The 12,581-nt window shown below is 43.2% G+C and overlaps 2 protein-coding genes across 5 annotated transcripts in view; one reads left to right on the top strand and one right to left on the bottom strand.

The window, feature by feature from the left end:
- Positions 1-2,508: 2,508 nt before the first annotated feature.
- clhc1 (clathrin heavy chain linker domain containing 1) lies at positions 2,509-9,204 on the bottom strand. Of its 3 annotated transcripts, none has more exons than XM_022748595.1 (11): positions 8,962-9,204; positions 7,993-8,180; positions 7,585-7,673; positions 5,299-5,497; positions 5,004-5,125; positions 4,686-4,770; positions 4,491-4,597; positions 4,192-4,363; positions 3,924-4,126; positions 3,499-3,684; positions 2,509-3,283 (listed from the first exon to the last, which is right to left on the bottom strand). In XM_022748595.1, the coding sequence occupies exons 1-11, from the start codon at positions 9,163-9,165 to the stop codon at positions 3,087-3,089; spliced, it is 1,752 nt and encodes a 583-aa protein (XP_022604316.1). In that variant the 5' UTR covers positions 9,166-9,204; the 3' UTR covers positions 2,509-3,086. The 3 variants fall into 3 exon arrangements, with proteins under 3 accessions (XP_022604316.1, XP_022604315.1, XP_022604317.1); XM_022748594.1 differs by having other exon boundaries at positions 7,561-7,673; XM_022748596.1 differs by lacking the exon at positions 8,962-9,204 and having other exon boundaries at positions 7,561-7,860; positions 7,993-8,072.
- Positions 9,205-9,448: 244 nt separating this feature from the next.
- Positions 9,449-12,581, top strand: part of rps27a (ribosomal protein S27a) — a 3,254-nt gene continuing 121 nt past the window's right edge. Inside the window, exons 1-6 of one of the 2 annotated variants that reach the window (XM_022748598.1) lie at positions 9,449-9,494; positions 9,602-9,666; positions 10,057-10,111; positions 10,924-11,009; positions 11,232-11,363; positions 11,897-12,003. In XM_022748598.1, the coding sequence (XP_022604319.1) occupies positions 9,619-9,666; positions 10,057-10,111; positions 10,924-11,009; positions 11,232-11,363; positions 11,897-12,003 (428 nt within the window). In that variant the 5' untranslated portion in view covers positions 9,449-9,494; positions 9,602-9,618. Of the gene's footprint in view, positions 9,495-9,601; positions 9,667-10,056; positions 10,112-10,923; positions 11,010-11,231; positions 11,364-11,896; positions 12,099-12,581 lie in introns of those variants that run through there. The other variant, XM_022748597.1, reaches the window with a different exon arrangement.

A 12,581-nucleotide genomic window follows, 5' to 3' on the forward strand; every position in this document is an offset into this window, starting at 1 on the left:
CAGAAAAGGGAGAAGTAAAGAACATTTGCATTGTATAAATACTCTGTTATAAGTTTAAAGTACTAAAGTATTAGCATCAAAATATAAAGTACCAAAAATAAAATTTCAGAATAACATGGAGTTCTAATACTCAATTAATGATAATAAATAATTTTGGCTAATTGAATTTTAAATACTTTATATCCTGAGTTCGTTTTATTAATATGAATCTGAAACATAATTAGTAGCTGACCCTTTGAATGAAATGCATTAAAAATATTTCCCTCTAAAATATGGTGAAAAATAAGGTAAGGTACAAGAACCTCAATATTACACTCAAGCACAGAACTTGACTAAATGGCTTCAGCTATTTTCGACCACTGTAACAGTCACTCTTCACGGTAAGAGAACAGTGCTGGAGCTGCAGAGGCTGACCCTTCTGGCCACTGATGTTTTGTCTAGCGCCACCTTGAGGTTGACTGTCGTAGTGACAGTGAAACATCTGTCTGATGGATTACATGATATTCAGAGGGTAGATGCTAACTCATGCTACTGGCCCAGTCAGTCATGTTCCCCAGAGGATGAACCCTATTGACTGAGGACAGTCTCACCTTGTCTCTCCACAGAGATCAATAAAGTTTGTTCAGAGAACGTCAAGTGAGGAGCTGAGGACAGGCTGCTCTATATATAACATGAGAGTATATATGTCTGTAAGTCTATACGGACACAAACATGTGACACTGTGACGGGGTCGGGAGGGGGGGTGGGGTTCTGCTAAAATCAGATCTGCTGCTTCTGACAGGTTTGATTGATTATTGATTATTTATTGACAGTAGGTTTTAACTTGTGTATCATGTTGATTTTATTCACTTGATGTTGAGAGAATTGATTGGTATTAATATTTATTAGCTGCTGTTTTCTTAAGAGTTATTCTGTTTATCACTAATAATTTATGATATCATTGATACATTGATCAATTTATTGATCAGATTACTTAAGTCAGGTTGGCACTTATTGGAGTTTTGAGACTGAGCCACAGGAAACCAAATTGCTTGTCCTTTACTGTCACTTTGCTAACACAGTGATGTTTGACAAGAATAATGTTTAACATTTGAGCAGCTGCTGACACTGACCTGAGATCAGTAGAAACTACAAAACTTTACTTTTACATTTTAATGTGGATTCCTTCCTGTCACTGACACTGGAGCCTCATGGTGAATCCTTTAATGTCCAGTATGACCAGTAAGAAAAAACAGTGTCAGTGTGAGTGATGTTTAAAACTGTGGGAGAGAAGATGAGGTCTGAAAGAAGGCGATAGAAAGTCAAAGAAGCTGTGTCATGCTGGGCCAGCATCTCACACACACACACACACACACACACACACACACACTGCAGGAGATCAATATGCTTGATGGAGCCAGGCAGTTGTGAGTCAGCACTGAATCTTTGCATCTTTTGCTGTCTTTGATCTTTTAATCTCATTCTCTCCATCATTGTTCTGGTCTTGCCTCAGTCTCGTTCTAAGTTGTAGTTCGAACTCTACATGGTTTGAAAGCTCTAAGTGTCCTGATTCTGTCTGTGTAAAGTATTTTAGGATCCTCACATCAGTGCAGCAGCTGTGACACAGAACTGGTTCAAACCTGATACTGGACCAGTGACTTGACTGAAATCAAACAGTAACCTTTTTATTTTGGAATATTGTGATAAGAAAGACAACAGGGAGGCACAGGTGATAGAACACAGGTGAAACACACGAGGGGCGGGGCAGACAATCACAAGCAAAAGACAGGAAGTAAAAACACAGTGGACACAGAAGGAACTCTACTTCAAAATAAAACAGGAAATGAATCAAACGTCCAAACCTAAAGTGTCCTCCTAGAGCAGACCGTGACAGGATGTTTGGTCACTGTCATGTTTGTTTATTGTAAAACTCATATTTGTCTTCTTCGTCTTCAGAGGTCACAGCATAAATCTTCATCTCCTACAAGGCGAGCAGAGCGAGATGAACAGAGAGGATTCTGGGTAAACAGTGGGCTTTGTTTATAGACTGTGGGAGTGTGTTTTTTCAGTTGGTGTGAAACAAAGACGGCTCTGTCTGACCTGCGCACTGTGTGTTTGTCAGGGTTACTGGACCTGCAGGAGCTGAGATCATTACTACTCTGATGAGGACACTTCAGGGTCCTCGCAGTGTCTGTAGGGTCACTGTTTCAGGTTTCAGTCAGATTAAAAGAGGGTTAGGGTTAGATTTATTATTTTAATCCTCTTAATTCAATGGAGGGAAACTATGACACAATATTTTATTTCACAATAAGAACAAACAAACAACATAAAATGTAACTTCAAATGTGAGTAAAATAAAAACTAAAATAATAATGAGGTGAATGAACAGTCACAGATGTCATGGTTTATTTCTACCTATTGTATTTCGCATAATACTGGTTATTGTGGCTCCATCAGTCATGGCAGTGTAAATTGCTTTTTATCAGATGCATGCTGGGATACATCCAGCCTCCTGTGACCCTGACCAGGATCAAGTGGGCACAGAGTCCAGGATGTCCTGCCCACCTCCAGGTAACTTCCTCTTTTGTTCATTCTATCAAAGAGTTTTCTCATCAAACTTTGTAAAGAAGGAAAATGTTCCAGAGGTTTTCCCCATGATGAGAACAGGAACACAACGACACTGTCCTTATTGTTGTTGTTGTTGTTGTAAGAATTGTCTGACCTCTGTGTTTGAAGTGAATCTCAGCCTGTTTTCGGATGTGTCTGCCCCCTGCTGGACATCAGCTGTCACTATTTCAGATTTTTTACCTGAGTCATTTCTCTGCCACCAGCCAAAGGTCAAAGGTCAGAGAGTGTGTGTGTGAGTCTCATACTGAGGATGCTTATTCACTGAGAGGAAAACAAAGAAAATACAGAATCTGTTTTTTCATTCTTTTGTCACCTGGTGATGTTTTACTTTGAGTCTTCAAATTTCACACAAAACATTCAACGTCACTGAACGTTATTGAAAGGTCCTTGGATTTTTTTCCTAAACACAGAGGCTTCAGAGTCCTGTAGATATTTACCTAGAGGAAGAACAGGGTTAAAACAGTGGAGACTCTCAGTCTTCACAGGAAGACATGCTCCATGAGGCCGGCTCCTTCCAGATCTGGGGACAGGACTCTGGTCCCACCCTGGTCTAGCAGGACAGACAGGATGTCCTGGCTCAGGTCGGCCCGCTTTAGTTCAGAGCACAGAGACGCAATGAGGATCCAGACTTCCACTGAAGAGTCGCTGTCCTCCAGGATCACGTCCTGTAGCACACCTGAGAGGACGAGACACAGAGGTCACCTCAGGTCAGCTGATATCTCAGTAACTTGACAGAACTTCTTCAAATTTGGCACAAACATTCACTTTGATTCAAGGACGAATTGATTAGACTTTGGTGGTCAAAGGTCAAAGGTCACTCTGACTTCACAAAACATTTTAGCCATTACTGAAGACCTTTGACCTCTCTCCCACTGACTGTTGGTGACGCACCCTGTCCTTGGCTGACGAAGCCGTCCAGCAGCTGGAAAGCTAAATCCCACTGCTGATGGTCAACCAACAGAGTGGAACAAGTGCCACCCACTGACAAGATGGCCGCCCGGCCCCGCCCCCGATGCTTCGTCAACAGCTGGAGGAGAGAGAGGCTGGGCGAGCGACACAGAACCCAAAGACAGTCCTCTGGGAGAGAGAGAAAGACAGAGAGAGAGAGAGGGACAGATGATTGTTTCTGCAGTAAAAAATCTAATCAAGTCAATCTTTATTTGTATCACACCAGTTCACAACAGAAGTTATCTCAAGGCACCTCTTGATGTTTAAATTAACAGTTTCCTCATTAACTTGATTAAATCTGACTTTTTGAATTTCAACTTAATTCAACTCAGAAAGTTTTACACATGAGCGGGTCTGAACACACACACCAGCTGTGAGCTTGTTGCGGTGCTTCATGAACTCGGCAGCACTGCAGATGAGGCCTCTCTTGCACATGCTCAATGCCGTCTTCCTGTCCAGCCCGCAGGCCTCATAGATGATGGTGGCCAACGCCAGACACAGGTCGGCGACGCCGGGGTTGTTCTGCGCGTGCTCAGTGAGGATATCTCCCAGGTGCTCGGTGAAGCTGATTCTGAGAAGAGAAAGATGTGAAGCAGCAGCAGACACTCACGGTCACTCTGACTCATTCATTTTTACTTGTTCTGAGTGACGGCGTGAACAACAAGCTGCGAGGCGCCACGCTGCAGAGCCAAGACCACGCCCACCACCGAGAGAGACGCTGACAGCTCCACACCGTCTGGGAGCGTCATCAGCAGAGCCTGGAAGAACAGGAGGGGAGGGGGCACCGACCCCGGGGGGGCCTGCACAGCTGAGAGGAGAGGAGAGAGAGAGAGGGAGAGGGACAACAATAATCCACAGTTATAGTACATCACTGCCACAGCAGAAATCTGTACATGTGTGTGTGTGTGTGTGTGTGTGTGTGTGTGTGTGTCCACCTTTAAACATGGTCATGGTGTGGAGGTTCCTCAGGACTCCTCCAGGAGAAGTGGCTGCGAGAAGAGCAGCCTTCTCATACTGAGCTAAATCAAAGAGCTCAATGAACCTGAGAGAGGAGAGACAGTCATTCATTCATTCATTCATTCATTCATTCATTCATTCATTCATTCATCACAGACAGTTCAAATTAACACCTGTCCAAGTGATCGGTTAGGAGCTCGGCCTCGTCAGCTCCGGTCGGCTGCTCCTCCTCAAAGAGCTCAGCGTCATCATCTGTCACTGCAGAGCCAACAGGAAGTGACATCATTAAACACATGAGCAAACTTAGTGTTTTAGATCACGGTCTGAGTGGAGCCAAACTGCTGACACAACGAAACACCTGAACATCATCATGAAACATTAAGATATCAGATGTTAATAACTGATCATTAATATTGAATTGTAATTAATACATTTTTTTTTTTTTTTAATTAAAAATAGTATTGATTGATCACAGGTGCAGATTGTCTCACCTCTGTTCTGTCTGATGTTCTCCAGAGTGGAACCCACGAGTTCCTCTAGAGGAACCTGCCCCTCCCCCTCCCCCTCCTCCCAGCTGGACAGACAGTCACACACAGACCATAGACGCCTGCTCCTGCAGACAGACCGAGAGAGACAGAGACAGAGATGTTAAAAACATCAGATGTGCTGGCCCGTCCACCTCATTATATTATATTATATTATATTTATCATTAACATTCTGACCATCACTGATATTCAAACAGCTGCTTATTATTTCTGCAGCAGGTTTCATGGTTCTGTTCTTACAGGACTTTCAGCCGGCGGTTCTCGCTGCTCAGCTGGTCTCTGTGGGACTCGGCGGTCTGCAGCTTGGCGTCCAGCTCGGCTTTGACCTCCAGAGAGACACAGTGACTCTTCCTGTCCATTAGAGCAGCTCTCTGGACCTGGAGGTGCTGCAGATGTCTGTCCAGAGCTTCAGGATCCTCAGACTCAGATACCGTCAACCCTGAAACAGAGGGGACGCAGTCTGACAACCAATCACAGCCAAGGACAGGTAACCACACAGTGGGCCCCTGGACACAAACATCTAAGAGGCTCCCAGAGCAAGACCCCCAGACACAAACAAAAACAAAGAGACACAAACAAATCTCTTTGTTGATGTTTTGTCTCTCTCTCTCTCTCTCTCTCTCTCTCTCTCTCCCTCTCTCTCTCGCTCTCTCTCTCCCTCTCTCTCTCCCTCTCTCTCTCCCTCTCTCTCGCTCCCTCTCTCTCTCTCTCTCTCTCTCCCTTCTTCTCGCTCTCTTCTCTCCCTCTCTCTCTCCTCTCTCTCTTCTCCTCCTTCCCCTCTCTCCCCCCTCCTCTCTCCCTACCTCTCTCCCTCTCTCTCTCTTCTCCCCTCCCTCTCTCTTCCCTCTCTCTCACTCTCTCTCTCTCTCTCTCTTCTCTTCTCTCTCTCTCTCTCTCCCTCTTCTCTCGTCTCTTCTCTCTCCTCTCTCGCCTTCTCTCTCTCTGCTCCCTCTCTCTCTTCGCCTCTCTCTCCTCTCTCTCTCCCTCTCTCTCTTCGCTCTCTCTCTCCCAGCCTCTCTCTACTAACATCACTCATCACATACTCCTTCTTCGACTCCTCTCTCTCTCTCTCTCTCTCTCTGCTCTCCACTTCTCTCTTCTCTCCGTCTCCTCTCCTCTTCTCTCGCCCTCCTCTCCCTCTCTCTCTCTCTCTCTCTCTCTCATCTCTCTCCTCTCCTCTTGCTCCCTTCTCTCTCTCTCCCGCTCCTCTCTCTTCTGCTCCTCTCCTCTCTCTCTTCCCTCTCTAGCTCTCTCCCTCTCTCTCTCCCTCTCTCTCTCCTCTCTCTCTCTCTCTCTCGCTCTCTCGTCCTCTCTCTCTCCCTCTCCTCTCTCTCGCCTCTCTCTCTCCCCTGCTCTCTCATCTCTCTCTCTCAGCTCTCTCACCTCATCTCTCTCTCTCTCCCTCTCTCTACATCTCTCTCTTCTCGCTTCTCTCTCTCTCTCTCCCTCTCTCTCTCATCTCTACGTCTCCCCTCTCTCTCCTTCTCTCTCGTCTCTCTCCTCTCCTCGCTCTCTCTCTCCCTCTCTCTCTCTCCTCTCTTCTTCTCCCTCTCTCCTCTCCCTCTCTCTCTCTCTCTCCCTCTCTTCTCTCTCTTTCTCCCTCTCTCTCTCTCTCTCTCTACTCTCTCCTCTCTCTCTCTCTCTGCTCTCTCCTCTCTCCTCTCTCTCTTCTCTCTTCTCTCCTCTCTGCTCTCTCTCTCCTTCTCTCCTCTACCTCTCCCCTTCTCTCTCTCTCTCCCTCTCCCTCCCTCTCTCCCTCGCTTCTCTCTCTCTCTCTTTCTCTCTCATAATCTCCCTCTCTCTCTCTCTCCTCCTCTCTCCTCTCTCTCTCCCTCTCTCTCTCTCCCTCCCTCTCTCCCTCCCTCTCTCCCTCTCTCTCTCTCTCTCTGTATTTCAACACTTCTTCAGAGTTGTATTTATTTGAAACACAGGTTATACATGATGCTCTTAACATTTTCATTATGTTACAAGGCTCTGACACCTACTCCTGCAGAGCAATCGAAAGAAAGGAAAAAAGAAAATTAAATAAAATAAGCAAAAGAATAAAATGAGTCTAAACAGAACCAGTGGAGTGGAGCAGAACATAGGGAGAGCTATTGTGTTAAATTACCCAGAAATCTTGTCTATAGTTTGTCCAAGCTTTCCAGCACCTTTCAAACTTGTCTTGTTCAAGTCTAAGAATAAATGTCAGCTTCTCCATGGTAAAAATATCCTGAACCACACCCCAGTCCTCCACTGGAGGAGTATTTGCTGGTATTCTTGCTGGCTAATAATAAAATCTTGTTTGTATTATTGAACAACAGGCGCATCCAGCCTGGTTCATCACTTTTCTGTGTCCCCTAGAAACACTTCCTTTGTGTTGTGAGTATCTGCAGTTCATGTTGTCAAACTGATAAAGATGTTTTTTGAATGTGCAGTGAGTTGAGCTCTCAGCCAAAATAATCTGTTGTCATTTATTGAAAAACCAACAACAACAGCTCCGATGAGTCAACCTGAACACACCTGGGTCAGTGTCAGTGGTTGTACCTGGTGTCCATGTGCTCTGATCTTTAGAGGATTTCTGTCTCTGGAGCTCCTCTTGAAGTCTTGATGTTTCCCTCTGAAGCTCAGAGATTCTGGACAGAAACACAGACAGACAGATCAACATGATGATCCAGGTCCAGGTCCAGTCCAGTCCAGTTCAGTCCACTCCAGTCCAGTCCAGTCCAGTCCAGTCCAGTCCAGTTCAGTCCACTCCAGTCCCGTGTCCCCTCTCCATTAGCTCCGTGTTTGGTCTCCACCAGCTGTTCTCTGACTGTCTGTCTGCAGGTAGAGGCCAGATGTTTACAGATGTTTGATGAGAACAGCTGGATGAGAGGAGCTGCAGGCTCACACTGTGATTCATCACCACTGACTCCTCTCACTCTGTTTCATACATGAAAACTCAGCACTTACCTGTCCCTCAGCTGATTGGCCCGTCTCTTACAGGTTATTAGTGATTTTGGACATGACATCGATGCCGCCACAGTTTGCTGAGCTCCCCTGACTTCATCGTTCCTCCTTTTCAGCTCCTGGATGATATCATCGTACTCAGCCTTTATGGTCAACAGCAGTCTCTTATAGTCCGTCGCTTGTGCAATCACCTGTCAGGAAGAAGAAGGGGCGGCAAAACAACAGGACAGAGACAGACTATATAAACTAGTTTCAGCTGAACCTGTAAAATCTGTGGTAACACTAACAGTTCAACACCAGAGACAAACAAGTGAACAGTCATTGTAACAGCTTCACTTTGGCACCAAGAACAACACAACTTTAATTTAGCATATGGACGTTTAAAAATATCTCAGCAAAGTAAAAGTACTAACACAACCTGTAGAAATAAAGTGTCACTAGGAAAATATACCTTCGGTATTCCAGTAAAAGTATTAACACGACCTGTATATCATCAGGACACACTGTGAGTGTTACACTATGATATATTTATCATTTGATTATTATTAATTTTGCATAAAAGTAAAAGCAGGATTTTACTGAGCTTGCTTGAGGTTGAGAGATAACTTATGTTGCCCCGCTGCTATTGATTGTTTTCATTTTAGATTAATATGCTGATTATTTTCTCGATCAATTGATTGTTTTGTTTGTACAAATTCTGAGGACTGTGATTTGGAGTTAATTTTATGTATCTTTGTAGTTTAATCTCTTTGTGGTTGGTTTGCATCTTTGTCATTTTTGACTTTTTTGTAGTCTCCTCGTCCTGTTTGTCTTTGTATAACTAAATGATTTATTTCCCATTAATGAAACCATGACTCACCCCTTGTAAACCCAGTATCAGAAAATGGCACCACAGTGATTCTCCCACTTCCCCTGGCCAAACCGGCCCTATTCCCCCTGTTGTTCTGTGCCAGGTTCGGTTTCATTAATCACCTTGTTAAACACAGAGCGGTAGATAATGTATCGGAGTTCGTCCGGACCGTTTTCCGGACTCTGCAGGAACCGTTTCTCAAGTTCAATAAACTCAAACAGAGACTGAAAAAAACGATCATCGCTCTCAGAAGCCAAGAAACCGGCTGTTGACCGTCTTGTTTCTCCTCTTGAAGATGAACTGTTCCTGGTTTGTTCCGCAGACATTGTTATTTCCTCATATTTTTACGCTAAATTCCAAAGCTTTCGCCTAGTGGCCATTTGCAAACAACGACGTTGCTATCGTTACCGTCAAAATGTACAGCGTAAAGATTGATTTTTTTTTATTTTTTAGGTTTATATAATATAAAATTTTGATTATAGTTACTATGGATCCAGGTGGCAAAAAGAGGTTTAATGACCACAAAACGAATATTTCATGTGTTTTTGATCAGGCGTCGTGAAGGTTACCTATCCCGTGCAAACGCACGCAGAAAACCCCGTCGCTCCACCGGAAAGCCCTCTTCTCATGATCCGCCATTAGGAGTGAACTAGTGGTAAGACTGCGCTCTGTGTTTTAATCGGTTATTTCCATAAAATAATGACTTTTCAGATCATGGTTTGGGACAGAAAAGTGTAAAGTCCTTTGTATGTTCTTGTGTAGGTGGGTTGAACGCCAGGATGCAGATTTTCGTCAAAACCCTCACGGGGAAGACTATAACCCTCGAGGTGGGTGATCCGGGCTGTGATGGACAGTTCAGCGGCCGCTACAGTTTTACTCACGTTGCTGTTTAATCAGGCCGAAAATCCCAAATGTAATCTTTGTATTAGCCACATATTAAGTGCTACGGTGCTTACGTATGATTAAACTTAAGCTGAGTCCTTTTCTCAGTACTTTATTAAAGAAGCTAAGTGGCTAAGCTAGCTGCTGAGAGCACCTTAAACACGTGTGAGACAGCAGCGGGCTGAAGCCGGACCAGCTCCCTCACAAAGTCTTTAGTAACGTTTCTAACAACATTTTAAACTACATGTTTGGGGTTAAAGATTAACTCCAGAGTCCTGTAGCTCAGCTGTGATATGAAACTTTGACCGAGTCCCGACCTGTGGTTGTTCTTTCAGGTCGAACCCTCAGATACGATCGAAAATGTCAAAGCCAAAATCCAGGATAAAGAGGGTGAGTTCATAAACCTTTTTACTTCTGTGGTGATGTATTCTAGAAACAATCTTTACTGAGAAATGGTTTTTACTGTAGAGCTACAGTGATGAGCTGATCGATGAAGTTGATCTATTGATAATCCATTGATCGTTTCTTATTTCATGCACAAAGTGCAGGGTACAATCACTGGAGGTTTTTATACAGTGATGGAAAGTAACAGTACATCTACTCAGTTACACTACATCAGTTACACTACATCATCATAAATCATAGGTTCCTGAGTAATTTACATACTGAACATTTTACTCCATTTGTCTGTCTGCAGACATTTAAGTTAAAAACATGATCAGCTGATGATATGATCAATATTATAGAGCAATGCTCTGCACCGACCGGTTTTAGTTGTGACTGATCACACCTGCACAGGTGTGCAGGGATTAAGTTTTCTTGTTCATATGAGATTAAAAATCAAACCTTTGAGGATGCTCCATTTTCTAACATTGAAGATGATGTTCTGCGTAATGAGGATTTTACTTTGAAAACCTGTAATTAAATGAACAAAAGTTTTTGTTTTTTTTCTTCTATGAATTACACTTTGAGTTGATGAAGCATCTGAGGTATTTGAAAGTCATTTTCGATCATCAGCTAATTATAAGAGGAGAGACTGATCTGACTGCAGCAGTGTTGAGGTTTTTACATGTAACTTGAAGTGTAATTAATGTGAAAGTGTTACAGCTCAAACAAGAAACAAGAATTTTGTGAAGCTGTACATGAGTCAGTTTGTGGACCTGCCGTGTCTGGTGTTGATACCTGGGTTTTGTTTTCTGCAGGTATCCCTCCTGATCAGCAGAGGCTGATCTTTGCTGGAAAGCAGCTGGAGGATGGACGCACGCTGTCCGACTACAACATCCAGAAGGTGAGAACTTAAATCAGGACCAGTCCAAGAGCTTTAAACTTTGAAATGAATCTGATCACCTGGCTGTGATCTGCTCATCGTCTGCAATTTATTCAACATTTAGACAGTTTAAAATTTTAAACACCTGTATTTATTTGGAAAAAAAACCAAAAAAAAACAAAAGTTGCTGCGTCAGGTTTCACTGGATGAAGAAAACTACTCATCAGTGTTGTTTGTTCTCAGGAGTCCACCCTGCACCTGGTGCTGAGGCTCCGTGGTGGTGCCAAGAAAAGGAAGAAGAAGTCCTACACCACTCCCAAGAAGAACAAGCACAAGAGGAAGAAGGTCAAACTTGCTGTGCTCAAATACTACAAGGTACAAACACATGGCTCCCTGTCACATGGTTCATGCTGAGAGCTGATCTACACTAAAGTGAGGTGACTGATCTGAACCAGGAGCAGGTCAGCATGTGTTGGTCTGTGGTGATAGAAGCAGAATTAAAGTCCATACTAATGTTACCAATCTGCAAATTAACTTCGTTTTATCAGTTTGTTTGTCGGATCAGAGTAGAGTTCTACTTAACTCGCTGAAATGATTTCTGTTCAAGATGTTCAAGTAACTTAAATCAGTTAAATCATGAATTTAAATGATTAAATCAGTTAATGTTTCCTACAGTGATTCAGACTTGTAGGATCCCTCAAGCTTCTCACCACAGGCAGATTAGTGTCTAGTTCTGCTCTTATAGTTGATGTTAGATCAGACAGTTTTTATCACTCGCTAAATCAGTTTCTCATAAAATGTTTCCAGTTTCAGTCAAAAACTAAATGAGACGTTTCAGATTCATCTAAAACATTTTCCTTTTTAAGTTTTAATGTTTTTTTGTTTTGTTTTTCCACTTGTGTGTCCAGGTGGATGAGAACGGTAAAATCCACCGGCTGAGGCGCGAGTGTCCGGCTGACGAGTGCGGCGCCGGTGTCTTCATGGCAAGCCACTTCGACCGTCACTACTGCGGGAAGTGCTGCCTCACCTACTGCTTCAACAAGCCCGAGGACAAGTAGACGGGGATGGACTGAAGGGTGTTAACAATAAAGACGAAAATGTTTGACACATCTCGAGTGTCTGTCTTTACTCAACTTCTTTCACTGATGCAGAAGAGGCAGTGAAATGAGTCAGATTGTCATGGCTGATTATTTTAATATTGTAACATTAAAATAGGGCTGCAGCATCAGTTATCCATGATAATCAACTAATACTGATTCGTATTAAAGCAGGAATGTCAGATTTGTCAGTCATGGGACTATTTGATATTTTTCTTTCAGTAAATTTAAGACATCACTTGCTCATTTCAGACTGAANTTAATATTGTAACATTAAAATAGGGCTGCAGCATCAGTTAATTGCAAATTGTTCTGTTCTAACTTGAATCTGTTCATTTAGATTAACAACCAGTGATTTCAATCTGTCAAAAGGAAAAACTGGCTGATCATTTCAACTCTAAAATTTTTAAAGTATAGTATGTTGTGAAAATATCAATTCACAGTAAAATGTTATTAAAACAGTATAATACGTCAAAGTCATTGCATAGTATGTCTC

The sequence above is a fragment of the Seriola dumerili genome, unplaced genomic scaffold (assembly GCF_002260705.1).
Source record: "Seriola dumerili isolate Sdu_G_001 unplaced genomic scaffold, Sdu_1.0 BDQW01000127.1, whole genome shotgun sequence".
NCBI classification, from domain to species: Eukaryota; Metazoa; Chordata; class Actinopteri; order Carangiformes; family Carangidae; genus Seriola; species Seriola dumerili.